This window comes from Aspergillus brasiliensis (genome assembly GCF_001889945.1).
Source record: "Aspergillus brasiliensis CBS 101740 unplaced genomic scaffold ASPBRscaffold_5, whole genome shotgun sequence".
Taxonomy (NCBI): Eukaryota; Fungi; Ascomycota; class Eurotiomycetes; order Eurotiales; family Aspergillaceae; genus Aspergillus; species Aspergillus brasiliensis.
The window spans coordinates 98,977-124,989 of NW_027137446.1; the positions used below are offsets into that span (position 1 = coordinate 98,977).

The window sequence follows — 26,013 nt, forward strand, 5'->3', positions numbered from 1 at the left end:
ACCATAAAGGTATGATGCAAATCTATTAAGAGTCACAGAAATAAATACTAGTGAGCTTACTATGGCGAGCTAGATAATCGGCAGGACGAAGACAAAGTACTACTTACTAATGGAAGGAAGTTGAATTAAACTTACTCACTCTTGTCTACTAGCAGTAGTAACGTACTTCCTTACTGTTTAATCTTCTAGACTACAATGCTATATGGCTAGACATAGATCGATTCCCCTTAAGCCTGGCACTAGAAGGTATATAGTAAATGACAGTGGATATTCTTTCAGATATTCTTTTTTCTTTTGCGCAAGACGACGAAGTTCGCCGTACGTGATTGCACATGATTTGAGATGGTTGGTCCGGGCCAACCAACAGGATACAATACCTTGTGTAAGCGCCGAGATGATGTCGCATTGCCAACCCCAACCTAACTAAGTAATTGTGATTAACTAGGTAGCGCTTCCTGTTCGGCCGGAGCCGCTATTGGGTGGGTTAAGAGCAGGTAGCCATTATTCCACACAGGGTGTATATGACCAGGCGCTGACAGCAGATCAGTTAAATCGCGTAGTTGGGGAGTTACGTCAACGTAGACAGTATTGCGATGGAGTGATCATAAAATGTGAAAGTATCCAGTAGTAGTATGTGGTATCCCTGGTATTATCAAAGCAAAGACAAAATGTATACAGTAGTGATACTGGGTTAATCGTACAATCGTAAGGCCCGTCACAAACCATTGCTCTATTAATGATTGTGCCAGCACTCGAGCAACATATGGGACAAAAAGTCTAGCTGTTAGTTTCGTATACAGAACTTGAACTTCGGGACCAGCCCGATCATTTTAAGCTGTCAGACGACTCAAGCGTCTCCCCAAATATCAACTCATGTCTCTCTCGCCAAAAGTCCCCTATCTCTTTCATATACCCCGTCTTCTGCAGAGGCAGCTCCCATTCCGGGGTATGCGCTTCAGCTACCTTGAGGTAAGGGTCCATAATCTCGTCAAATCGATCTGGGGGTGCTCCTGGAAAATGAACAAGGAGATCTCCATGATGTACTTGAGAGTCCACGGGACGGTCGGGATTGAGGTCCACAGCATCGGCGTTTCGTGGGTAGGCGTTGAACCATCGCAAGGGGTAAAAGACGATAGAACGGCGGAAATATTCATGGTCGAGGATAACATTGTCCATGGCGGACTGGTCCGCAAAGGATAGACTGACTTCGGGATGTTCGGTCGGGTAGGCGAGCGTCGCAGACAACAACTCGATGGCCCATTGATTGACGCGGATAAAGAAAACTCCATTGTTCATTCCGTTCCAGTCGCTTGTCATGAGGAGATGGGTATCATCGAACTGAGGGGGTGGGAGAAAGATGTCGAGGGGAATATTGGGGTTCATAAGAATTGTGTCACCATCAAACCAACTGTGTATGAGGGTATTTAGTTAGTTCATGTTGTAGACGATGGCTGAGTCCCCTCTCATGCTGCTTGGCAAACTCACAATAACCATTTTGCTTGATTCTCCTCTGGCTTTTCCATTTCCTCTACGAGAGCTGACAGGAGAATGGCAGGTTTACTCCAGTAACCCCCAAGGATGGGTTTGCGCAGCACGGTCATGGGATATCCGAATTTAGAAGAATGATCCTCATGAGTCTTCAAGCCCCTGTAGTAAGAGGTTCTGTTACCATAGACCATAGTGACCTTTCGGATTATGGGCTGAGAATCGGATGTTTGCATTTCATGGGGGTCTGGGGAGGTCAGCTTCACCGACTACAATTTGATTCGGAGATGAAATGAAGCAAACTTACGAAAGTGGGAAAACATCTTTACCAGCCCAACAACCGCCATGAAGACCATCACCATATTAGATAGCGACCTGAGCCAGAATCGCTGGCTCCGGCCCCTAGGGAAATATGCACTATGCATAGTGAAATCTTTCATGCTGGTTCTAGTCCTGGCGGAGCGAGAACGTAATATATGGGTGAAAACATGGTGCACAATTTAGGGAGGAGACATCCCCATATAACCAAACCATTTTGGAGGCAGTCTACCCTGAATCACTAGCAGGGTAGACATTGCAACCCCGACGGATAGCATGGGTACTTGGGGTCCTGGCCATTGATTGATCGCTGGATGACGGCGCCGGTCCTGCAGCTAACCTATGGCCATTGTCGAATGCGGTAAGAATCTACAAGATGTTGGTTGCGCGCAGCTCGCCTCCGTCCGCCGTTTGATAGACAACGGTGGGCTGCGGATGCCCTTTTGGGGATAGAGGTGCCCTAGAGAGGGGATCCGGCCTTTTCGGATAGCGACTAGGCTGAACACTAGACAGCGGCTGAGCCGAGAGGTTCTGGCCGAACTGAGGGGTGCGCGAATAGGGATCGCCTATCAGGACAGCTGGGAAGACCAAGCAGGGGTCCTCTTATGTAGGGATAATTCATTATCGAATGAGATTGTTCGACGTAGCGCGAAGGCAGTGTGATAGCACTTCTTGTTTAGTGGCACTCACTAAGTCCACTAAGGGTCCCCATCCTAATATAGTGATTAGCCCCTCGTGCCTGTGCTAACCGAAAAGCAACCGGAGGATCGCCGAGGGCGCCTGACCACAGAGAGAAAAGCAAAAGGGGGATAAGTCAGCCTTACGGAGCACTGTTCGCAGGATCATGCACATGCATGAAAGCTGAGAGATCTTGATACTTTCATGATGGAACTGAGGAGGATTATCGCAGTAGGATCATGTCAAGCCGACCGTCGTGAGTGGGAAGAAGAAGAGGAGGAGGAGGAGCAAGTGACTTCCGCGCGCTAAGCTGGCAGCTCGGAATAGCTTCCCTCCCCGGAACTGCTCGGGGCCCAACTGGGCCCGTGGGTGCAGGCCAATGCTTTCCACTCTCTGTTAAAATTCAAAAACTCGCTGGAATTTAGCTTTAGGACGGGCCGGAATCCACGCGGGATCCGGGCGGGTTCGTGATGGAGGTTTTTGAGGTGCATGAACGTGCGTTGAATACTTCAATGTAAGAATGCTTGACGATGACATTGTCGGTGCAAAAGTAAAGCATCGACTTAGATCATTCTCTGGCTGCTGGATCAGGTGTTTGACTTACTCACTATACTATATAAGGCAGGTAGTCACTATTACTGGACTGCATCTAAGGACTAATGCTGCGCGTGCAAGGACCGTTGACCCCGGGGCCAGTTGCCCTGTCCATTAAGCGCATACTCTTAGACCCCAGTGGATGGTTAATTAAAAAGTGTAGGAATGGTGTGATAATTATTACTGTGTAGGGTGTACGAGTTGTACTAATTTTGGCGGCGCTCCTTAGTTTGTTATGAGCGCAGTCTAGTCTCTGGATAGGTGTGTCGGTTTAGTGCAGTCATTAGTGCGGTCCTGGACCCAATGTTCATTTCTCCCCTATAATGAACCATGACAGGGTTGTGTTTCATGTTAATGCTGGCTGTGTCATTTGATCGACCACTCAAGAGATGTAGTCGCTCTATCGTCTTATTGAGATGATAGTCTTCCGCTTAAGGTGGCAGGGCCAGTTGCCGTCCTTGCCAGACTTAGTTGACCGACTTGAAATCCCTTGCACTTCCTTTTCTTGTGAAAGTGAGTGAATACTGTAGACTATATTGCCGGAGTACAGGTGTATAATATGTACAAATATTAACGGGTATGAAGATGTGGGAGAAGTCGGGAGATCTCCATTCATTATATTCACCTCTCGCCCATCTCTACAGGTGATGAAGCCCACGCATTCCCAGGCATCCCCCTATACCCCGGAAGTTCAGCGGGCTTCGCATTCCTTGCGACAGGTGGATAGTATCCATATGCAGCGACCGGCTGTTGATAGCTTGTGGCGAGTCGTTTCCGCTGGTTGAAAAGAAATAAAGCAAGAATCAAAGCGATGATGCCGACCGCACCCACACCGACACCGATGCCAATTCCAGCTTTTGCTCCAGTGCTAAGCGCATTATTAGAAGTTGTAGAACCATCCTCGGCTGTTGATGGAAGCGAAGTCAAAGTGGACGAGGAGGTGGAAGCGGTTGATGTAGATGTAGATGTTGCTGTTGCCGTGACGGGATACTTGATCTCCCAGCCAACTATATCGATTGCCCCAACGGTCGAATCTGTTGTCAATGTCGTCGTCGCTATTGCCCAGGCCGTATGATCACTTAATGGCGTGGATCCATATGTTAAAGTCTGCCCAGAATAGACGCTTGAGAGACACCGTCCGATTACTTGTCCGACTGTTCCCTGAGAAAGAAAGTAGCCTCTATTTACATCCAGTTAGTTTGTACTGCGCACAACAAAAGATGCGCCCTGGGATATGAGATGCACTTACGAAGGACAACACATCCATAGCGTGCTGTATTCGTTTTTTATTGACGACGCGACCGTTGGCCATGATAGCGGCCCAGTGAACGGTCCAATATCCATTTGTGTATGATATTGACCTCCAACACCAAGGAGATTTTGCTCCCATTGAGTTACCATCTGGGGTGGACAACATCGAGCATCGGTATCGACGTCAAGCATATATCCAGGATCCCAAGCCATGAGGCTAGGCCCATCAAGGCGGAACTTGCTCTCGCATCCCGAGGAAGCTGTCCATACCGAGGTGAGTGGCATGTAGGAAGTGACGGTACCACTACTGTCTGTTTCGGGGGGATAGTTGGACTCCGTCGTGTCCGTGCTGATCACGCTCATCCTGACGATAGATAATGATACCTCGTCCTGATTTCTGTAACAATCTCAGATGCTTGCGGTGTCACACTCGCATCGGGAGGTCTATCGACCGCGTTTGGCGACCAGCTGGTGTAGATAGAGAGCGCTAAATGTTGGTCGCAATATCGAGAGCGGGAGGTATGGCACGGCAGCCGCTATCGGATGGCACAATGTAGACCCCCAAGTCCTCGCAGAAGACGCAGTAGCACTGCAGGAACGCCATCCTCATATAAACCGTCCTTTAAGCGCCCACCATACTATCGGGAGCGTCTTTGGTCCATCTTTACGAGCCAAATATGCCTAACCATGCAGCTACCAGGCCCGATCGACATTGCGAGGGGTAGCTGATAAAGATTGCCAATCGTTAAGCGCCATAGCCATAAAGAAGACATACACCATCACAGGCTTTCAGCCGTCAGAGCTATGATATGGTGACTTGTGGCAATCACATTTAGCGGCGCTAGCTTAGCGTTGTTACTAACAGCAAGTAGTCTCGCCTCCTGCTGACTCCATTGGCTAGACCATTGGGAGGAGCTGTGTCCACTGTCCATGTCCGAGCTGTTAGAAGTGGGGATGCCGAGTGCTCGCAAATAAGACTTATCCTGTAGGCGCCGGCGTGTGTAGGTGTGCATCCCATCTTTACTGCTCGGTGCAAGAAAGCAGAGTAATATTTGCTATTCCAGGGGGGGTTAAGCAGTACATCTTGGATTGTTTCAACCGGTCGGCTCGGGACTTCTATCTCACCACTGATTCCATGGCTGGTAGTGACACAGGCAATCACGGACATAAGCGCCGACCGTATACAACAAGGCCGAAGGCCGGGACTTGGCGGCAATTGTTTTCATCCTACCCAAGAATCTCTGCCACTTTCCTTGGCGTATTATCCATTATTGTGGGCTGGTATTTCCACTTCTTGAGACTTGATTATCTATTGGGACCATCTCCTTCCATTCACAACGACACATATTGGGAATCCCACAGAGAGGAGGTGCGAACAGCCTTCATTTCCAGCTGGGATGCATATGCAAAGTATGCCTGGGGTGAGTGTTAAACAACATCACTTCTCATGAGGGTCGTGTAGTTGAATCTCGAGCAGGACGAGACCGCTTCCATCCAATATCAAAAAGGGGCTCTCAAATGAGTCCCAATGGCCTGGGATGGATAATCGTAGACAGCTTGGATACCCTGATGATCATGAACCTGACAACTCGCCTATCGGACGCTCGAGAATGGCTTGATCAGGAGTTGACTTACGATCAAGACCAAGATGTTAACACATTCGAGACCACAATACGAATGCTCGGAGGACTCCTGTCGGCTCATTACCTGTCCACTCAACTTCCAGATGTTTCCTCGGGGCGGGATTCTGTTTACCTGTCTAAAGCCGTGGACCTAGCAGACCGATTACTTGCAGCATATGACTCGGGATCAGGGATTCCGTATGCGAGCGTCAACCTAGCAAAACGAAAAGGCATTCGCTCTCACGCTGATGGCGGAGCTTCATCTACTGCTGAAGCAGCTACCGTGCAGTTGGAGATGAAATATCTTTCTAATTTGACAGGTAACAAAGTTTACTGGCATAAAGCTGAACGGGTCATGGAAGTATTAGATAGCAACAACGTACAGGATGGTCTTGTGCCCATTTTCGTGCATCCAGACACCGGGAGGTTTCGGCATAAAACCATCCGTCTTGGGAGTCGTGGTGACTCGTACTATGGTAGGCCCCCGAAGCCACTTCATGTGTGCTAGACACATACTCACATAGATACAGAATACTTGGTGAAGCAATATTTGCAGACCAACGAATCCATCTACCGGGAAATGTGGGAAGAGGCGCTCACTGGAATTCAGAAGCATCTCGTTGTCTCCACCAAGCACTCCAACCTCCAATACATTGCAGAACTTCCGGGCGGCATTGGTAGTCGTCTTTCTCCAAAGATGGACCATCTCGTTTGCTTTTTACCCGGAGCTATCGCTATTGGTGCTACGGAAGGACTGACCGAAGCCGAGGCCCGCAGAACAGGACGCTGGAACGCCCGAAAGGAGGAACAGATGCGCCTAGCAAGGGAGCTAACAAAGACATGCCGGGCGCAATATGCAGTTACAGAGACTGGGCTAGCACCGGAAATTGTGTGGTTCGAGGCTGACGATTCCGACCTTCAACCATCATCGTCATCAACAACAGACCCGCCTCGAGCCTCAAGCGAAGACGACATATATTCCTGGACCAAGGATATCAACATCCGACTCATTGACGCCGATAACTTCCAACGCCCGGAGACTGTTGAGAGTCTCTTCATAATGTACCGGGTCACGAAAGACCCGATATATCGACAATGGGGCTGGGAGATTTCCAAGGCCTTCCTGAAGCACACACGAGTGAAAGATGGGGAGGGATACACTTCTCTGAGTGATGTCACGATAGTTCCTCCGAAAAGGCGTGATAACATGGAGAGCTTCTGGCTGGTATGTTAAACAATGACAAAGGATACGTGTATTAGAAGTTGACATCTTTTAGGCCGAAACGTTAAAATACCTCTATCTTCTCTTCTCCCCAAGTGACTTTTTCCCGTTGACTGACGTGGTGTTTAACACCGAGGCGCATGTATTTCCACGGCTTCATCAAGTAGAGTACAAGACTGGTTGGACTAGAAGACGGGAAATATGAGACTCGGCACTGTCATACTTCCACAAATTGAGTGATGACTATCCGATATCGAGGGGGGAAATGACGGGGAAATGCCTAATCCATGGGTAACATGTATTCGTAAAGGCATATATAAGTGTTTACAGTAACTTTAGGCCTTGTGGACAGGAATAGTACGTGGTTGAGACATCCATAGCTATCTAGAATGTTATCTTCGACCTCGGACTGAATGTATCCACAGATATGCCGGTCGCTTGGAATCACCACTGGTTGCACCTTCAAGCCCACATGGCATTTTCTGATAGGCCGAATACAATATCTCTTTCTTTATAAGATAAAAGTATGAGTCGCGCTTCTCTTCTTTTCACGGCCAATGCAAAACTACTAATAATTAACATCGCATTCCATCTCCACGCCAGCCCCTTTCCTCAATGGGCTACACAATTCGGAGGGAAAGAGAAAGCCATGCAGGAAGGAGAAAATTTTGTAGCTCATACAATCGTATCTTTGTACACTATGTATATTTGCAATTAGGCTCACTTTCCAGAAAGTAGCAACGTCCAACGCTGGAGCCTCTCCACCCATTGTGCCTAAACTAATAGACATTTATCGGAACACTACCAAACAACCCGCATGCGAACTAACAAGTTCAGTACAAAATAAGACCATACCGTATTGCGGATGTCATTTCGAACGGCATCTTTAAAATGTGCATCAAGCACCGTTCTAACACTTCACTCTCACTCGATGACTTGATCATATAACGCTTGGCATACATAGCCAAGAAGGTGCGGAGATTATTGGTATTTCCCGATGGGACCATCATCAAACTGGCAACCTGGTGTGACAGGTTGCGTGCATCCCCTGGGAGGTATGCGTCGCTCATGAGGGAGATGGCCCGTCCAAATCGGGGAACGAATAGATGAAGCATGGCTTTGAGATATTCGTAGTCTTGAAAGGAGGCTTGGGCGACGCCGGTTCGGCCGAGGATTAGTAGGGTACTGCATTCGGGCGTTAGAGAGGAAGATCGTAGTAGAACTTGACAGCAAAATAAAGAGTGGTAGAGTGTTTAGAGTTAGTTACAAGGACATACACGTAAGATACATTCTCGCTGCTTGGGGTATCTTCTTGATCTCTATATTATTCTTCCGGTTATTCTCTTCCCGACGGAGATGGAAGGTCAGACAAGAAGACTTACCGTGGAATCTCGGCGTACAGCAATGTAGGAATAGAAACATTAATTAACATCTTTTCGACAAAGACCCGCTTTGGTATGTACGCATCGTTCTCTCCATTGACGGATTTTAACGTGCGATTGATGAACAAGTACTGTGAGGTGGGTTGGTCTGGACTGTCGTCGAAAATACTGATAAGACGTCAGTACCCAGGCCCACCAAGGTAAGAGCGATTGTTTTGGTAGGATATATTTGGCTTACATCTCGCCGTGGGTATTTTGTACTAGAACCTTGGCCTCTACCGAGACATTGTCAGGCAGGGGCAATTGGGAATGACCTCCATGAAGGAACATATACCGCATGGAGCCCTTTCCACCAGAGGCGTATAAACAATCATCCAAGCAATCCATGTTAGACATATTGGCGGTAGTCAAACTCATGGAACTGGACAGTCGGACAAATGCAGGTACCTGTGTCGCATTTCCCTCGGTTGAGTGGTCGCCGCATCATTTGCGGCAATCTCACACGGAAGCGTGATGATCACGGGTATTTTGGATAGCTGACAAACACGTACACACGTGGCCCCATCCACTATTCTATTTATATAACGGTGACGGGCTCAGGAGGGACTCCAATAGTGCCAAAAAAAAATATCATTAGTCCAATATCCTCTCTCGATGTCAGAGCACGGTTCACCGCAGGCTCGGAAGCTCGGAGGGCTCGGGATGTCGCCACGATAGGATTCAATCGCCTCCTTTGGCATCCTCTTACTCTGCGTTAGTCTCCTAGCTGTAACTTCCATCATAACCTCATTTTAAGGTGAGTGTTATACTCAGTGAGTATTGTATTCTTCCGCCCAGAAATGACTGTTGGTTTTAGTCATTGGCCGGCTATTCCAGGTTCCGCTAATGGCCTGTAGTGACTGTTCAGCGCTCTGTTGCAGCCGAACAGAAACACGAAGCAGCCACGGATAAGTATATACAAATGTCGCAAGCATTGCTTATTGAGATGGTCGAAGGTTTGCTCAGGACTAGGTGGCTAGCGATGTATGATCTGTTGGTGTTAGCCTCGTCGTGATATGCATATGAAAAAGGAGCATCGTCAAATCAGACTACCTCATGTCGGAACATGCAGTGGCGATTGATAAGTTGGTTATATGTGTGTCCGGGACCAGACATACCGGCCCAGGTGATCAAGGTCGAGCGAGAGGGCCACGGCCACTCAGCTAGGACTGTCTTCATGCACAAGGCAGCGACTGCCGCACTAATGCCTTGCCACAACTTTTCCTGCAACCACTCTATGCTTGTGTACCCCTTTCATAGTAGAAGCGAGATGAAATATATACAGGATCAGTTCCCTCTGGCTTCTGCTCAGGTCTAGTCATGCGATCTTGCTGGGCGAAGCGGAATAGGGGCTCACAGATCGGCTTAGTGTGAAATCAACTCGCGTGGTCTGAAGGGCCTTGGCATAATGGTAGCCTGGCAGGGATGTCGGCCATCGCCCTCCTCCAAGCTGAAGGAGCACCTCGTCGGCAAGTGCCGCACTGGATGTGCCATCGCTTTCATTGTAAGTTACGCTTACTATCTTCTTGCGATGATCAGTGATTGCCTTCTTCTCTCCAGCTGTTACTGAGGACATGGGCTTAATGGAGCCGGACCACTGGCGACGTAACCTCGGACACGCTATGTGCTTAGACCCGAATCGATGGCTTTTAGTCAAGTCTACTAACGCTGGTTTTCCCGCTATGAATATAAATTCCCACGAGTGTCGCTTAAGATTACCACTTCCACATCCACTCACTCGCCCGCCACATATCCTTGCAAATGTGGCGCAGTATCCGCCTCAGCTGCTTAAAGAACACCCTGAACATGAGGGGTACAGTACCCACTACCCAGTATACATCTGCTGCTGGGTCGCACCCATAGAATCAAGCATCCTATACTTTCTTTGGATACATTCCACAACTGTCACCCACATGGCCTTGAAGTTAGAGCCTAACAGTCTCTACCTCCTCCTAGCAGATCGAGAGTCCAGCTCGACGTTCCACTGGGGTCTCTACCTCGCGAAATCTCCGACTGATGGCATCATTTTCAATATTATCAACTTCCCCAATCGAACTGCCTATAGCTTTGAGACGAAGTCCGACCAAAAGGTCGTCTCATCCAAGCGATACCTTCTGGCGCTGAAGGTGGGCGATCTGCACCCCGCACTGCACGGCCCGTTGGAGATCCGCCTTTCGCAGATCCCCATCCAGTACTCGACGCGCTTCCATGAAGCTATGACTTGCCGTGTTTGGGTGAAAGAAGCTCTCTTTGCGCTGGACGATGAGGGCTATATCAAGCTTGTTGAAAACATCAATGGTATCGAAGCGGAGGCTAGGTTTGCTGCGATGTTGAATAAGGCCAATGGGAAACGAACTGTGGGTAAAAGTCGTGGATATGTCTTGTGATGCAGAGTCGGATAGTTATGGTTGGTCATCGAGTGTCGTTGTGTGATTCATAGTGGCTTGCTGATTGGTATTGTTAGACAGTACAGTCTTCGGAACGATGTGGATATCCTCACTGCTTGATCTGCATTCTCCTTCGTTCTTTCTGACTGTTACGGTTTTCATTATCCTCTCCAGCCAGAACTGAGGGTATAAAGCCATAAAGCCCATAGTAACTAACCCGAGTAATACTACCAGTAGAGGAGTCCAAGTCTCAGGTCGAATGGTATATACTTGTCAAGTCGCACATGAAGATAGAGAGGGGGGGGGGGGTCTCGTGATCGAGGATTCGGCCAGGTTCCCCGCATTGGAACGCGCTGTTCTGGGCTTCTTCCAGCTTGCTCCGTTCCGATTTCGTTTTCCAACTCATCCCATGTTTCCCAATCATATGATGGCACCTCAAGTGTCCCTCGACCTTTATGGTGCAAGTCTTCCCACGTCATGGTTATTAGTCTCTAGGTCGTTATTCGCTGGACGTCCACCTCGACATAGATACGTTGACAACAGCGGATAAGGCTGAAACTTCCGAGCCGATCCCAGGACCACTCATGCAGATGTTAGTCCAAACTTTGCCCAGCCGACCCCTTCGGAGAATGCAACGCTGAATAGAAAGAACACGTCGAAGTGCATATGCCAACACATCCGGAACTTTGATATTATATTTCCGACGCTCCTTCGGTGCAGCAACCGGAATGAGAACCGTCTCGAGTCCTCGGGCTCTATGGCACGCATACTTTACATGTGCGGAGAAAATTCGGCTGAAAATTATTTGGATGGAGATGCTATTGCAGATCAAGAGTGAGATAGTCTCACCTTGGACCTTGGCTATGACGAAGTTTGCTTCAGTACACATAAGGCGTCTGCTGCATAAGTCGGTATTGAGAAACAGTGTACTCGTCCTGGTATCACTTTGAGTAAGTCAATTCCGGAATTCTAGGCACTATAAGGTGTGTTCAGAAAAGACATCAAACCGGGTGTGGTCTTGACTTAACCTTTTCTGATTTCAATCTTTGCTAGAGTCGGTGCCTAAGCTAGCTTACCTTCTTTCTGTGTCAGAGAATGACAGGCATGAACCTTTCCGGACTGCAAGGACATATGGAATACCATAGCTGTATAATCCTATTTCTCCGTACTATTGATTCAGATAATGATCATTCTGGGTGTTTCGAGATCCGCACCGCTCGACTGAGTGCCGGCTTGGATGTCCGCTGTGTAACGCATCGTTCTCCATGATTTCAAGGGCACTCCTTACTTGAACGCTTTTGAAACAAATCATGTGCGTCCACAATATCCTCTCGATCAGCCTCAGTACCGATTCGGCTCAGCGCGCATTCGCAACTTGAGTCTGCTATCGAATGACGTCCCGTTCAATATCCACTATGTCCACTTGAGTCATGCTCTATGTACTATTCTCGTTCTGTGTCGTCAAGCTAAGCCCCCCTTCTGAGAAACGTGCCGGATACCTTATCCCCGTGTCCATGGACAATGTCTTCCTTGGCACGAGTACGAGGCTATGTCTCATATGTCCTGTCGCCACGGACACGAGTCACTAATCGGAGTTAGCGGGGCACCCCGCGGCTCGTATAGTGCTGATCGGGCCTTAATCTGAGTAAGACACGATCTGAACTCAAATTAACTGACTAATGATTGTCTTGAACATGTCTTGCTGTCGATCCAGTCATTGCTCGATACGACTGTCGTGGTGGGTTCAATAGATCACGGGTGGCTTGCCTGACAGCGGCGATCGTTCCGTGGCACCCGGTCCTAATGACATCAATGCATCAGACCTGTAGATACCTATTTTTGGTATATCCTTTTTCGGAAACCGCATCTATTCAGAAGGATGTCATATTGTGTCAAGCGGTGTGGGATTGCTGAGAATCAGAAGGAGCGACTGGAAACGTATAAATGCCTCCATCTCTCCATGTCAACTTGAGCCAAACATACACTTCTCTAACCAGCATCTTCTCATCATCATATTGACAAGACGTCTGTTCAATAACATCTCATACCAACTCATTCAAACCACTCTATCAAAATGAAGACCACTTTTATCACTGCGGCTTGCTCTACCTTTGCTGCTCTGTCCAGCGCCGCTCCTACCGACAGCTCCGCATTCCAAGTCGCCATCACCTTCTGGGGCGCCGACGGTTCCTCATTCTCCCAAAACTTCCCAGCTGACGACACTCCTCAAACCATCAGTATGTATTTGACCTATGTACTCATTTACCTGAACTTAGATGATGGTTTCTGACACTCCTGATCAATAGCCAACCCACTGTCGATTACCAAGATTTCCTCGGCCGGAGGCGGATTCTGCAGCTTCCAGGGAGTTGATGGCAGTAGCACTGTGGTGGCTGGTGAGGTGACTGTTCCTGTCAGTCCCCCACAGACCCAGGTGTCTGGAACCTGCGACATTCTGTAAATGTGGAAGAAGTGTCCGTCGTGATGCGGCAATGATTTCGAGGAAGACGTGTGCCTGCTGCTTTGAGAATCTCCACGTCCAGAGGCATACGCGAATGATTCTATGATTCTATGTGATTAGCTCGAGTAGAGATTGATACTGCATTGGCTTAGTGATTTTTGTACTGGTGATGTCTAGCAATGCGACTGATGACCCGAAACGTTCTAGTGCCAGTTGATATAGCTTAGCTTTGTATACCCTGTAGCCTTGCTTCCTCGATTCATTTCTCCCTGCCTCTGCTCTTCTGTCTCGTCTGGCCTGTTGTGTCATGCAATATAGGTGCCATCAAAAGTACTGTGCATCGAGCAAATTTGCACTAGACAATATTTGACTTGATCGGCTCCCACAAATCCACCTTTCCATTGTCCAATAATCGGCGTAAACCTTCATAGTACCCGTCTGGCTAATGTATAATGAACAAGTCTATAGGGTTGTAGCTTCGGGGTTACCGACTTATATCCTATACCCGAGGAATGACATCACGTAACAGAGTAAGCCGTTGTCTGATGTAGTTCGAGAGTCCTACTATATATGCGTCGACGGTAAAGTCAACGGACAACCCACAATTAAATAATTCATCAAACCCTAAGTAGTATCCCCCTTGTTAAGCATGGATTTTTCTACATCAGAATTCACCCTACCACTGCAGGGTAAGCTCGCCATTGTCACGGGCGCATCCCGCGGCATCGGAGCCAGCATCGCATGGGAGCTCGCACGTCGCGGCGCAAACGTAAGCCACTACACACATAAACCAACCCCTCTACATCCATACACAATAACTAACTAAGAAAACCCCAGGTCTGCATGACCTACGTCTCGTCTACCAGCGCGCAAGCAATCGCCGACCTCCGCACCAAAATCACCACCCAACTCCCACACTCCCCAACAACATGGTCCATCCAAGCGGACCTCTCCACACCCACCGGCGCCTCAGAAGTGATCTCCCATTTAAAATCTCAAGTCAGCACAACCACCCCCCTCAAAATCGACATCCTCGTCAACAACGCCGGCATCGAAATCGTCAACCACCTCGCCGAAACCACCATCGCCGACTACGACAAAGTCTTCAACCTCAACGTCCGCGGCACATTGCTCATGACGCAGGCTGTGCTGCCGTATCTCCCACCGGAAGGGCACGGCCGCATTATCAACTTGAGCTCAGTGGGTGCGCGGTACGGCTTCAAAGGGATCAGTCTGTATATTGCATCCAAGGCGGCGATTGAGGGGTTCACGCGCGCTTGGGCGGCGGAGTTGGGGGGCCATGGGACTACGGTTAATGCGGTGGCGCCGGGACCGGTGCCGAGTGATCTGCTGGATAGGATTCCGGAGGAGATTGTACAGTTGCAGAAGGATACGACGCCGGTGGAGCAGAGATTGGGGACGGTGGGTGAGATTAGTAGTGTTGTGGCTTGGTTGGCGGGGAGGGATGCCTCGTGGGTTACGGGACAGGTTATTTGTGCTAGTGGGGGGTGGGCTATGTATTGATTTTGTGAATGAGGTGTTTTGAGAGGTTGTTGGAGAAGGCCCGGAGGTGAAGTATGTTGTTTGAGAGGATGCGATGTGGTGAAGCTGTAGGTAGAGGTGGGTTCGTTATACATTGAGCTGGGATGCTTGGTTTGTCTGCTGAGAATGAATCAAAGGATGTTTGTTCATGATTTTATTATGGTTCTCTGGAGCAGCATGCGATAACTAAAGTTTGCGATTAATGAGCTGCCTTTCAAACTAAGAAGCTGAATTGGCATTGCAATCACTGGTTATATATGCTCATCAGCATGCCCACACCTTCTGTATTTGGTTTGTCATAAGTGCAGGTGACCGGTGGGTCGATCTATACATAGAGCAGTTGCCTTGTTGTCGCTACCTCCTAACAACCGTTCTACTCCCTCGTCGCCATCTGCATTCCGAATATCCTATATCCACTAGGTGATTCCATGCTTCTGTTCCGCTCATACTATGCTAACGTTTCCTCTCAACACCAGACGAAACAATACCGAAGGCCGATGATCCCTCGTTCTTGTCGGTACAGACTGATCTCAGGCGCTTTGAGAAGCTACAGGACGCCGTAGCTGCTGGCATTCAAGTTTAACTAGGCAAGTTTTTTGTGCTTTATTATAAGGGCGATCCTAGTTGAGATTGTGGCTGATGGTTTTTGGGTAAGACGAGATAGACGCAGTTTGTGTTGCAAGAGTCCGAAACTTGAATGGCGTCACAACGCTCCTGACTGCGGATCGTTTAGTAGTCGCGCATATTCCAGTACAAAAGATGGAGCTTTTGTCTGTGAAATATAAGAAGCCTGTGGCATCCAGGGGAAGTTGGGGGTGGATCTAGATCGCTTATGAGGATTGGAACTGCCTTTCAATTGATGATTTAGGAGCAGCTACCCACTATTCCTCGTGCTCTCTTCATTCCTATTCGCTCATAATCCGAGGAGACATTTGTTGAGGTGCTGCCGAAACATCGAGTCTCTCTGATTGGTGCTATAGAAGATGCCGTGCCGATCTCGTTCGGCTGACAGCTTAGTTCATTTAGTGGTGGACCCTCGTGCGCTAAATCGCTCAGCCTCGCCTGCCCCTCGATACAATCAACGATGGATCTATCTGCTTCCCTGCATCTATCATCCAGGCTCCCCACAGATTACCAGCTTACAGACGAGAAGAACAGTGATACATCTTCCTTTAGCGCAACTAACCTATTATCTGCCCCCATGCAGAGGATATGACTGTGGTGACCCGCCCTCCTCGCGATCGTCATGGCTTTAAGATCGCCATTATTTGTGCTCTGCCCCGCGAAGCAGATGCAGTGATCGCGCTTTTTGACCATCACTGGGAGGACACCAAGGAGGTCTGCAGCAAAGCACCTGGCGATCCCAATGCGTATACTACTGGTGTCATCGGCGCGCACAATGTCGTGGTCGCACATATGCCGTATATGGGCAAGGTTAGCGCGGCCGGGGTAGCTATGGGTCTGCGCACCAGCTTTCCCAGCATTGAGCTTGCCTTGGTCGTAGGAATCTGCGGTGGCGTTCCATCGGATCCCAACCGACAGCGGGATATCTTCCTTGGAGACGTGATCCTCAGTCAAGCAGTGGTGGAGTACGATTTTGGGCGACAGTACCCGAGTGGTTTCCAACCAAAGCACGCCCAGAGTGAGGGGGCTGGAGGCGGCGTACCTCCCTTGTCTATCCAGTCCATTCTGAGAAAGCTGGAGACCGATCACCACCACCAACGGCTCGAGGAAGAAGCGAACACTTGGCTTCAGACCCTGCAGCACCAGTCAAAGTATCAGTATCCCGGTGGTGAGTCGGACCGGCTTTACAAATCATCATATCTTCATCGTCACCGTGACTCGTCAACCTGCAGCGAGTGCTCAGACGAGAATATATGCCCCGATGCGATCAAGGCTTCCTGCAGTGACCTGGGATGTGACGAGGACAGCCTGGTGCGTAGGAAAAGGGCTCTTACATGTCCGCAATCTCCAGAAAGATTAGGCCGAACCGAATCAGGGCTTTCGCCAGCTATTCACCTCGGTCGGATGGGCTCTGGAAGTACTGTGATGAAGTCTGGTAAACATCGTGACGAAGTCGCCGAGCGCGAAGGTATCATTGGTCTGGAGATGGAAGGCGCCGGAGTCTGTAGCTTCTTCCCCAGTATTGTCATCAAGGGAGTCTGTGACTACGCAGATTCACATAAGAACAAGCTCTGGCAGGACTACGCAGCAGCCACAGCGGCTGCGTGCACAAAAGCGTTCCTTCAGCATTGGGCGGCAGACGCCATAGATGCGACCGTCGATGTGGCTGCTGATAGCGGCAGCAGATCTACAGCTGTGTTCATGATGGACATTCGCAGAGATGACAAGTTCGTTGGGCGGGAAGAGGTCATGGGAACACTGCAAGATCAATTGAAAACACAAAATCGCTTCGCGCTTGTGGGTCTTGGAGGCATGGGGTAAGCTGGTATCCCAACTGGTGATCGCATTGTCATGACATTGATGAAACGAAACAGCAAGACTCGAATTGCCGTCGAGTATGCCCTTCAGTTCCAAAATTCAGACGTTTCAGTGTTCTGGATACACGCATCGACAAAGGTCCGGTTCCTGCAAGCGTACGACAAAATCGCCCAAAAAGTCTCCATCTTCGGCTACAAGGCCAGCGACCGAGACAGTGCGTACATGGTAACCGAATGGTTTGAAAGCGATGCGAGCAGGCGGTGGCTCATTGTACTTGACAATGCCGATGATCACAGCATGTGGTATGGATCCGATCGTCTAGCGGACCTGCTGCCACGCTCTGGCAACGGATCCATTCTCCTGACGACGCGAGACAAACGTGTTGGACTTGACTTTGCTGGATCACTGTCCAGGTTAGTATTACTGGACCGGCTGGATACTCATCATGGCCAAGATCTTCTGGCCAGCAAGGTCGAAAGCCAACAAGACCCGGACGCTGCGAAAGAATTGATTGAGGAGCTTTCCGGTGTCCCTCTTGCCATCGTTCAGGCGGCGGCATTTATGCAGCATAATGGTATTGATGCAAATGAGTATCTGCAGATGTATCGTGAAAGCCCTCAGTGGAAGATGGACCTGCTGAGCGAGGATTTTGAGGATGGTATCCGGGATAGTGGGAGTAACAAGAATCCGATCGCGACGACATGGTTCATCTCCTTTGAATTCATCGACCGCACATTTCCAATCGCCGGCGAAATTCTGAGAAGAATGTCTCTTCTTGAGTCACAGGCAATTCCCATATTCCTCATTGTCGAGTCAGACAAGCTCTCGCCAGACCTGGTCAAGGCATTGGGGACATTGCGGGCCTTTTCACTGATCACCCCTAGAGCGCCCAGGACGGGGACGCTGTCCAAAGCTGACGCCAGATATGACATGCACCGGTTAGTGCGGTTAGCCATGCACAAATGGCTGGGTCAAAATGACCAACTGGAGAAGTGGACAGCGACGACGCTCAAAATTGTGAGTAAGAAATTCCCGAACTTTGATGACTTGGGCTGGCGGGTCGCGGATAGCTGTATTGCCTGCATGCCACACGCTGTTTCGCTACTCCAGTCGGATGTAATACAATGCAGGGGCGGAAATGAAATCCCGCCACCATTCATATCCCAGAAAGGACTCCAAGGTCATGCTCCTGAGAACGTACCATGCGGTAATTGCGCTGCATCTCTCATGCAAAGCCTGATGAGGACTTGCTCTACGTCCCAGCGCCTCGACGATGCGGTTAGATGGTCGATACAGGCTTTCAAGCTGAGGGAGTGGATATTTGGCATGCAGCAGGAATGCACCATCCAAGCTATGATAGAGGCTGCAGCGGCTTTGTATTCAAAGAATGAGATAACGGAGGCGAAAGAGCTAGGAAGTAGGGCCTTGGAACATCTTGACAAGATCCATCCCAGTCCTGCTCTGGAGGCATACAAATACGAAGTCATTGGCTTCCTTCAAGTAGAAACAGGGACGATGGTTGGCGTTCATGAATATTTTCTTCAGGCACTGCAAACCCGTCTGGGAATATTCCCTTCTGACCATCCTCTTGTTCTCGCGTCTAAATCCCTTCTTGCCATGTCTTACATTTGGGAGGGTCTATATGCCGAAGCAGAAACAGTTCTGAAGGAGACACTTTCTGCTTACGAAGAGGCCTATGGGCCAACGAGCTCACCTGCAATAACTGACAAACTTAACCTGTCGTGGCTCTACCGGGTATCCGGGAGACTGGAGGATGCGTTGGCATTGAATGCAGAGCTCTCAAAAGCGCATCCAGGGGGCGATAAACACCAGAAACCCGATGAAATCTTGGCTATGGTTCATTCTGGAGGTCTCTTGCAGGATTTAGGCAGGCCAGCTGCTGCTGTTGATGTGTTTCACAAAGCTCTGGAACTGATGCAAGAATCCCAAACACCGGGCTCTCCCATGGAGATTGACGCCATCACGGGATTAAGTCAAGCCTTGGTCACCCTGGACCGATATGCAGAAGCTGAGCCACTACTAGTTCAGCTGCTGAAGTCTTACATCCGACAAGCAGGTGATCAAGAGATAACCGTTGCCGCGATGAGGAGACTGGCCGAGTTTTATGAGGAATGGGATATGTGCCTAGCGGCGCAGCCCCTTCGGACAAAGGTCGCGCAAATAAATCAAAGTCGTCTAGGCCGTGAGAGTGTACTCGTTTGTTTGAGCCAGTATGAGCTCGGATTGAATCTCGTCAAGCAGGGACGGCATGCTGAAGCAAGGCCATACCTGTACACTAACCTTGAGTACCCTTTTGAGGCTGAGGATGCCAACCACAGGAACAACCTTGACCGCATGATAAACATCGCAAATGAACTTGCGGAGTGCGGGATTGACCGGTGCGAATATCTTCACGTGGCAGAGCATATGGCACGCGATGCTGTCCGCCTGGTCACACCACGGGTCAAGACCCTGCCATATGTAGCCCAGTCGGGCTTCCGGACGCTAGGCTTCGTGTACCGACTGCTTGGAAAAGTTGCCGAGGCAGAAGAACAATATCAGGAAGCGCTGAATATACTTAGCGGGCGTAGTCATATGGAATGGCGGGAATCGCAAGTGATGGTCAGATGGTCCTCAGTTTTACTTCAACAAGGGCGATACTCTGTCGCCTTGAGCATGGCTACTGAGGCTGTTGGGAAGATTCAGGGGCAAGCAGAACCTCGTAAAGATACCCTGTCACGCTGCCGCACGAATCTAGCTTTGGCCTATATGGAAATGGGGCGATACCGCTCGGCGAGCTCGCTTGTGGTTGACATTCTGAGCAAAGAGTATGAGGATGTCTGGGACGTTGAGAGAACCACTGTGTTTTCACTGCTTGGGACAGTGGCCATCATTGAAGACATTGCCACGATATTGAGTAGAGCGAAATGCTGGCAACAATCACAGCATATTTACGAAAAGACGCAGTCTATCTTAGCCCAATTGCTAGGAACAATGGACATGCGCACTCTGCGAACCTCCTTGCGTCTCCGGGATACTCTGAACTTACAGGGCAAGTTTATGGATGCCTTGGTTCTGAGCCTTGACTGTAAAGACCGCTATCTGCAACGAGTGCGGCAGGATACTGTGCCTGAGCGGATGATGATGGCTCAACTGGATATCGGGCTTGCCCGGGCGTACGAGGGGCTGGGAGACCATACGACGGCCGAAGCACTTTCACGCCAGGCATTGAAGACAATTACTGAGAGCACTGATGAGAATAGTCCAGAGTCACTCCGCGCCTCTGCTGTTCTGGCGAGTATCCTCGTATCACAGGGCGGTCCTAAGTTGATGAAGGGTAGTGCTATGCAACGTCGTGCTGTGGAGACGTGGGCCACGTTGACGGGGGAGAATTCTTTACCAGCCCTCGAGGCCATTGAGGCGGTTGCTCGGACGTGTGAGATACAGGGCGATAAGGAGCAGCTCAAGGTCTGGACGGAGAAGGCTTCGTTGGTGAAAGAGACGTTCGAGGAGAGTTTGAGTGAAGAGGAAGAAGACAGGATTGAGTATTTGGTGGGACAGTTATTTGAGAAATGGACCGAGAATGGTGAAAATGTCCTTCAAGAGATCGATCGGCGGAGAACAAAGGTATTTACGATGATGTTGCCGTAGATTTGAATATGTAGCAGTTAGCTTGTTGCTTGGATTCTTGGTTGTAGGTGGTAATCATATTCATGACACCCGATGCAATCACAGCGTACCTATAACACGGCTTCCATTCAATAATTACTGCAAATGGCTATACCTCTTTTACAGACACTGCTAGAGATAGGGTACTGTAAGGGCCTATATAAGGGTGAAATAGTCTTCCTGAGATTTCTTATCGAGAGGTTCCACTTTAGCTTAGACTATATCGTAAGCTGAAGATGAGAGCGCTTTAGGTAGAATTACTGGCCCCCATTGAAATAAACAAACGAAGATCATAGTTATCATGCTATCGACTCCAATAAGCGTTTAGCAATTGTCATTTCACATGTATATCCAGAGCTACTATTCCAAAACATCTATACAATTGATCCATGTATAAAACCATATAAATATCATGAAAGATGACTCTTTCCCCCGCCCAACACCACATATAAGATATCAAGCATCCAACGACCCCTTCCTACCCACATACCCAATCCTCCTTAACCCAACCAAACTCACCACCAAACTCGTGATATTCATCGCGAACAAAAACCAGAACGATGCCCGATACCCCACCATCAAGGCTTCTCCGGGACTATCTTCATCACCAGACGTGGAATCGGAGGAATCCTTCTCAGTAACACTATTCGCAATCAACGCAACCAACGCCAATCCAATACTCCTCCCAAACTGCGACACCGTATTAAAGACCCCTGCCGCGAGGCCTTGAGTCTCCGCAGGGAACATGTCCGCAATGATCAGTGTCGAAACGGTGAAGAGGACGTCAGCGGCAATGGGATTGAGACACATGGCGAAGAATGCGCAGTGCCAGTAGGTCCATTCTGGATGGATCAGAGCGAGGAGGAGGGGGGAGAGGGAGGAGAGGATGGTGGAGATGTTCATTAGTGTGGTTGCGGGGATGCGGTGGAGGATTAGACCTACTGGTTTGGGGATGGTTAGTATGTCGGTCTAAGTGCTGTGGGGGTTTATTGTATGTATGAATTTACCTGTGGTAAGGCTAGTGAGCAAGCCCATGACAGTAACCGGGATGAATCGAACTGATGTGGCAAGTACAGATAGCTGCTGTACGTCTTGGAAGAAGAAATTGACCATTTGTTCAAAGGCATTGAAGGCCCCCCAGATCATGAAGACATTTATGCAGATACATGTAAAGCGGAGCTTCTTCCATAGTGAGTTCTTGATTAAGGTAGGTCTGGAGTGGCGCTCTTGTCGACCTTGCCAGAAGATGAAGAATGTTATCAGACTTCAATGTCAGTATTTGAGTGTCATACATACGCCAAAGCATAGGAAAGTAGAGCCAACCCAGCACTAGCAGCTACAGCTCCGATCCAATCAATACCGAAGACGAGCCTCCGCCATATAACTCCTTCTTGTTTCTCCCTTCCGGGTAATTGCCGGACTGATAACAGAAACACTGGGGTATTAGCTATCGCAGCGCCGTAAAACCCCCAGCGCCAGCCCACCGTATCTGCAAACACGCCACCAAGAAGAAGCCCGACTCCGAATCCAATGGGCTGACCGGAACCCATCAAGGCAAGCGCAATATTTCTGTATTGTCCGGAGGGGAAATGCTCGGTAATGATACTCATAGCAGAGGGCAAGCTAAGAGAAGCTGCAATACCGGAAATGACTCTGAAGATAATAAGTTGGGTGCCGCTGTGAGCAAGGCCACAGGCCATGGAGAAGATACTTTGTAATAAGCAGCCTGTCAGGAAGGTTGGTTTATTGCCCACTACGTCGGATACAGCTCCTGATATAAGCAGGGTACATCCTGTGCCGAGGGCGTACATTGATACTGGCCTATATATATCCATGTTGTGTTAGCTGTGATTGATGTGATGGATAAAGAGTTCTACAGAACAGACCATAGTTCCATTCCCGGACTGAGATGTAAATCGGAGGAGATCTGCGGAACAGACACGGTGACAAGCCCACCTAAGTAGGAGCTGATGAAGGTGATACAGGAGATGCAAAATATGACTACAGCGGCATTTTGTAGTCTGTTTTGAGTGGCAGCTTGAGTCACTTCATGATCGGAGGTTATCTCCCTTAAGATTGGGTGGCCTTCTCGGTGGCTCACTTGCTTGTATACAGCAGAAGGTTCACTCGCTTCTGATGCCTGTTCCATGGTATTAATGAATGGATCAAATTACTCGAGAAGAATGAGAAAGAACAGTGAAGCCACAGCTGAGCAAAGAATGAGTAAAGATTTGGAGGGGAAAAGACTGAAAGTAGGCATCGGTGCTACGGTCTTAATCAATCAACTCACATATGCTTGATTTTTAGGCCCGAGTAAGCTAACTAAAGATGGGTACGAAGTCCGATAGCCCTACAGCCCAGTTCGGGGAAGCAGGGAGTGTTAAGGTACTGATTTGCAAGGGTCCGCCTTATCTCCTCGACACTTTCACACCATTGGCCATCAGGGCGTTGCTATCTATGGAGTAGCCATGGGCTCCGAACTGGGCCCTTTGCACTAAGGATGTTGTAATATGGCTGCCTAGATAATGATCATCGCTTGCCATGCACTGACATATAGTAGAACCTCGTTTCCTTGATATGCAATTCTTACATCGGCTACTGGCTCGGAGGACTTGTCTTAAAGCGATTTGCCCTACCATCGCAGTTGATTTCGGGCCTGTTTGCTATGCAACGTACTCGACTTAAGCACCACATATGCAGGCCAGTTGTCGAATGGTCCTAATTTTTTGCTCTGATGAGAGGAAGCCAATCCATTGTGGTTGATCTATGGTGCAAACTGTCGCAGCTTGACCACGAGGATGGTTCGATGACTTTTCGTGATGATTTCAGTATGGTTTGGCATGTCCCAGTATTGCAACAAGGCTTGAGCCAAGCGTCTTAGTCTGTATGATGAGACCGCAACAATCTTCAAAGTACATGAGTATAGATGGTCGTTTGGGGACATGGTCCTCGACTTTCCAGCGGTCGAACTCATGTCCGTAGCAGGCACATCATCTTAAAGGAACATTTGCATAAAAGCATCAATCGTTCGGCCGACGCAGATGCTGCTCTTGATATAGACTTAGTGATAAGTTCACCATTCGATAATTCGCTGAAGTTAGATTACTCGAGTTGCTATTCACCATGTGCTAAGCCCAATGGTATCTACCATTGAAGCCGGACCCACCATCGGCATATTCCGACACCGGCCCGATTGATAATCTGATAATCAACGCCGACGCGATATTCAGGAACGATTTTTATTCCTACACTTCATTGCCTCTAACACCAATATCAACCATTACTTTCACTGCTCATATATACCACGCCAATGCTAGACTTCCTCCCTGGCATTCCCAACATCCAACATGGTCTAACCATTTCCCCCACCACCCTCCTCCTATCCATCATCCTCCCCATCTTCCTCTGCATCCTCCTTTGCATTCCTCTTATCCAATATATCAACCCCACACCCCCGCTCCCAAAAGGCTGCCGCAGACTGGGTCTCTCTCCATCCCAGCGCTCCAACCTACACGATGAATACTCACCTGAGTACACCCACGGCGTGCCCAGCACCGCCACGGACCCGGCATCAGGGCTCCCAGCATGGCGCATCAAAGCACTGTTCACGTACCCAATTAAGAGCTGCGCGGGGGTGGAGCTGGACACAGCAGACGTGATAGAGACGGGGTTGAAATATGATCGATTGTTCTGTTTTGCGGAGTTTATACCCTCACCACAACCTACCACCACCACCACATCAACCTCAACCTCAACATCAAATAGCAGCCAAGATCCAGAAGAAACCGGAACCTGGACAGCCCGCACCCTCCGCGACCGCGACTTCCGGCAGCTCGCCCTCCTGCGTCCAGAGATCTGGATCCCAGATCCCTCATCACCCACCTACTCCCCGACCAACCCAGAAACCCTCTCCAACGGGGTCCTACTAATCCACTACCCCCTCCCACCATCCTCTAACCCCCTAACTACTCTCCTTCGAACCCTCCACATCCTCCCTTCCCAAACCCACTTCACCATCCCTTTAGACCCCCCAACCTCCTCCTCCTCCTTCCCCCTAACCCCCGTCAAAATCTGGAAAGACACTCCCCTCGCACACAACTACACGCACCTCCTCCCCCCGTCCCTAAAATCCCTCCTAACCTACGACACCACCCTCCCCCCCAACCAACGAAAGAAACTCGCCCTCTTCCGCGCAAGCCACGCCCACGCACGCGAAATCTACCGCAACGCGCCCCGAAAGGGTGACCAGATCGACTTCCAGCCCGTGACGGGCTTCGCGGACGCGTATCCCATCCATTTACTCAATATGGCGAGCGTGCGGGATGTGGCGGCCCATTGTGCGGAGGAGATTCCCAGGTTGAGTGTGAGGCGGTTTAGGGCGAATGTGGTTGTTCAGGGGCCGGGGAAGTTTGTGGAGGATGGGTGGAAGAGGATCCTTATTGGGAGTCCACCATCTTCTTCTTCTTGTTCTTCCCTTAGGGGTGGTGGTGATAATGAGATGGGGGAGAAGGGGTCTGGGGTGGAGATATATACGGCATGTCGCACTATCCGGTGTAAATTACCCAATGTGGATCCTGATACCGGGATCAGACATCCCAGGGAGCCGGATCGGACGTTGAAGAGGTATCGACGGATTGATGTCGGGGATTTGACCAATGCGTGTTTGGGGATGCAGTGTGTTCCTGCTATTAGAGGTATTTCTCTCCTTTTTCTTTTTCCTTATATGGGTTGATTAGATTGGATGGAGTGGAGTTTGGGGATCGTGCTAACTTTTTTTGTTGCTACTGGTAGAGTTCACGCTGCGGGTTAATGATCCTATTACGGTGTTGGAAACCGGAGAGCATTGTTATATCAAGATGTTGGCGCCGGGGGAGATAGTGGAAGGGGTATAGCTGTACTTTATTTACTTTACTTTGTACCA

General features: G+C 49.4%; 11 protein-coding genes across 11 annotated transcripts; 7 read left to right on the forward strand and 4 right to left on the reverse strand.

The window, feature by feature from the left end:
- Window positions 1–825: 825 nt before the first annotated feature.
- On the reverse strand, window positions 826–2,143 carry ASPBRDRAFT_672242 (glycosyltransferase family 34 protein; the record flags this gene model as incomplete). The annotated part of the gene is made up of 3 exons (XM_067628859.1): window positions 1,793–2,143; window positions 1,492–1,732; window positions 826–1,408 (listed from the first exon to the last, which is right to left on the reverse strand). The coding sequence occupies exons 1-3, from the start codon at window positions 1,923–1,925 to the stop codon at window positions 826–828; spliced, it is 957 nt and encodes a 318-aa protein (XP_067479556.1). The 5' UTR covers window positions 1,926–2,143.
- A 1,553-nt stretch (window positions 2,144–3,696) lies between these two features.
- Window positions 3,697–4,689, reverse strand: ASPBRDRAFT_29298 (uncharacterized protein; the record flags this gene model as incomplete). The annotated part of the gene is made up of 2 exons (XM_067622641.1): window positions 3,697–4,255; window positions 4,325–4,689. The coding sequence occupies 2 exons, from the start codon at window positions 4,687–4,689 to the stop codon at window positions 3,697–3,699; spliced, it is 924 nt and encodes a 307-aa protein (XP_067479557.1).
- A 682-nt stretch (window positions 4,690–5,371) lies between these two features.
- ASPBRDRAFT_41990 (glycoside hydrolase family 47 protein) lies at window positions 5,372–7,665 on the forward strand. The gene is made up of 4 exons (XM_067624707.1): window positions 5,372–5,747; window positions 5,804–6,424; window positions 6,479–7,173; window positions 7,226–7,665. The coding sequence occupies exons 1-4, from the start codon at window positions 5,462–5,464 to the stop codon at window positions 7,373–7,375; spliced, it is 1,752 nt and encodes a 583-aa protein (XP_067479558.1). The 5' UTR covers window positions 5,372–5,461; the 3' UTR covers window positions 7,376–7,665.
- A 338-nt stretch (window positions 7,666–8,003) lies between these two features.
- Window positions 8,004–8,948, reverse strand: ASPBRDRAFT_54179 (uncharacterized protein; the record flags this gene model as incomplete). Its single annotated transcript, XM_067627188.1, has 4 exons — window positions 8,004–8,355; window positions 8,448–8,489; window positions 8,553–8,720; window positions 8,791–8,948. 4 exons carry the CDS (start codon window positions 8,946–8,948, stop codon window positions 8,004–8,006), a joined length of 720 nt encoding a protein of 239 aa, XP_067479559.1.
- A 1,146-nt stretch (window positions 8,949–10,094) lies between these two features.
- On the forward strand, window positions 10,095–11,331 carry ASPBRDRAFT_41995 (uncharacterized protein). The gene has a single exon (XM_067624708.1). The coding sequence runs from the start codon at window positions 10,166–10,168 to the stop codon at window positions 10,976–10,978; it is 813 nt and encodes a 270-aa protein (XP_067479560.1). The 5' UTR covers window positions 10,095–10,165; the 3' UTR covers window positions 10,979–11,331.
- On the forward strand, window positions 11,166–11,704 carry ASPBRDRAFT_535190 (uncharacterized protein). Its single transcript, XM_067627085.1, has 2 exons — window positions 11,166–11,570; window positions 11,628–11,704. Exon 1 carries the CDS (start codon window positions 11,238–11,240, stop codon window positions 11,526–11,528), a length of 291 nt encoding a protein of 96 aa, XP_067479561.1. The 5' UTR covers window positions 11,166–11,237; the 3' UTR covers window positions 11,529–11,570; window positions 11,628–11,704.
- A 1,297-nt stretch (window positions 11,705–13,001) lies between these two features.
- On the forward strand, window positions 13,002–13,708 carry ASPBRDRAFT_41996 (uncharacterized protein). The gene is made up of 2 exons (XM_067624709.1): window positions 13,002–13,215; window positions 13,285–13,708. Exons 1-2 carry the CDS (start codon window positions 13,053–13,055, stop codon window positions 13,437–13,439), a joined length of 318 nt encoding a protein of 105 aa, XP_067479562.1. The 5' UTR covers window positions 13,002–13,052; the 3' UTR covers window positions 13,440–13,708.
- Window positions 13,709–14,039: 331 nt separating this feature from the next.
- Window positions 14,040–15,122, forward strand: ASPBRDRAFT_41997 (SDR family NAD(P)-dependent oxidoreductase). The gene is made up of 2 exons (XM_067624710.1): window positions 14,040–14,208; window positions 14,277–15,122. The coding sequence occupies exons 1-2, from the start codon at window positions 14,089–14,091 to the stop codon at window positions 14,961–14,963; spliced, it is 807 nt and encodes a 268-aa protein (XP_067479563.1). The 5' UTR covers window positions 14,040–14,088; the 3' UTR covers window positions 14,964–15,122.
- Window positions 15,123–15,859: 737 nt separating this feature from the next.
- ASPBRDRAFT_41999 (uncharacterized protein) lies at window positions 15,860–21,218 on the forward strand. Its single transcript, XM_067624711.1, has 2 exons — window positions 15,860–17,422; window positions 17,480–21,218. Exons 1-2 carry the CDS (start codon window positions 16,194–16,196, stop codon window positions 21,072–21,074), a joined length of 4,824 nt encoding a protein of 1,607 aa, XP_067479564.1. The 5' UTR covers window positions 15,860–16,193; the 3' UTR covers window positions 21,075–21,218.
- Window positions 21,219–21,548: 330 nt separating this feature from the next.
- ASPBRDRAFT_124693 (uncharacterized protein) lies at window positions 21,549–23,241 on the reverse strand (the record flags this gene model as incomplete). Its single annotated transcript, XM_067617718.1, has 4 exons — window positions 21,549–22,033; window positions 22,100–22,356; window positions 22,389–22,913; window positions 22,979–23,241. 4 exons carry the CDS (start codon window positions 23,239–23,241, stop codon window positions 21,549–21,551), a joined length of 1,530 nt encoding a protein of 509 aa, XP_067479565.1.
- A 1,161-nt stretch (window positions 23,242–24,402) lies between these two features.
- On the forward strand, window positions 24,403–25,984 carry ASPBRDRAFT_124428 (MOSC domain protein; the record flags this gene model as incomplete). The annotated part of the gene is made up of 2 exons (XM_067617689.1): window positions 24,403–25,786; window positions 25,884–25,984. 2 exons carry the CDS (start codon window positions 24,403–24,405, stop codon window positions 25,982–25,984), a joined length of 1,485 nt encoding a protein of 494 aa, XP_067479566.1.
- Between the last annotated feature and the right edge of the window lie 29 nt (window positions 25,985–26,013).

Excerpts from the sequence above, each read along its gene's own strand:
- ASPBRDRAFT_41995 (XM_067624708.1), top strand. The coding sequence starts at position 10,166 with ATGGGCTTAATGGAGCCGGACCACTGGCGACGTAACCTCGGACACGCT.
- ASPBRDRAFT_535190 (XM_067627085.1), top strand. The coding sequence starts at position 11,238 with ATGGTATATACTTGTCAAGTCGCACATGAAGATAGAGAGGGGGGGGGG.
- ASPBRDRAFT_41996 (XM_067624709.1), top strand. The coding sequence starts at position 13,053 with ATGAAGACCACTTTTATCACTGCGGCTTGCTCTACCTTTGCTGCTCTG. Across the intron at positions 13,216-13,284 it reads CGACACTCCTCAAACCATCA|CCAACCCACTGTCGATTACC; the intron begins GTATGTATTTGA and ends CCTGATCAATAG.
- ASPBRDRAFT_41997 (XM_067624710.1), top strand. The coding sequence starts at position 14,089 with ATGGATTTTTCTACATCAGAATTCACCCTACCACTGCAGGGTAAGCTC. Across the intron at positions 14,209-14,276 it reads TCGCACGTCGCGGCGCAAAC|GTCTGCATGACCTACGTCTC; the intron begins GTAAGCCACTAC and ends AGAAAACCCCAG.
- ASPBRDRAFT_41999 (XM_067624711.1), top strand. The coding sequence starts at position 16,194 with ATGACTGTGGTGACCCGCCCTCCTCGCGATCGTCATGGCTTTAAGATC. Across the intron at positions 17,423-17,479 it reads GTGGGTCTTGGAGGCATGGG|CAAGACTCGAATTGCCGTCG; the intron begins GTAAGCTGGTAT and ends GAAACGAAACAG.
- ASPBRDRAFT_41990 (XM_067624707.1), top strand. The coding sequence starts at position 5,462 with ATGGCTGGTAGTGACACAGGCAATCACGGACATAAGCGCCGACCGTAT. Across the intron at positions 6,425-6,478 it reads TCGTGGTGACTCGTACTATG|AATACTTGGTGAAGCAATAT; the intron begins GTAGGCCCCCGA and ends ACATAGATACAG. Across the intron at positions 7,174-7,225 it reads ACATGGAGAGCTTCTGGCTG|GCCGAAACGTTAAAATACCT; the intron begins GTATGTTAAACA and ends GACATCTTTTAG.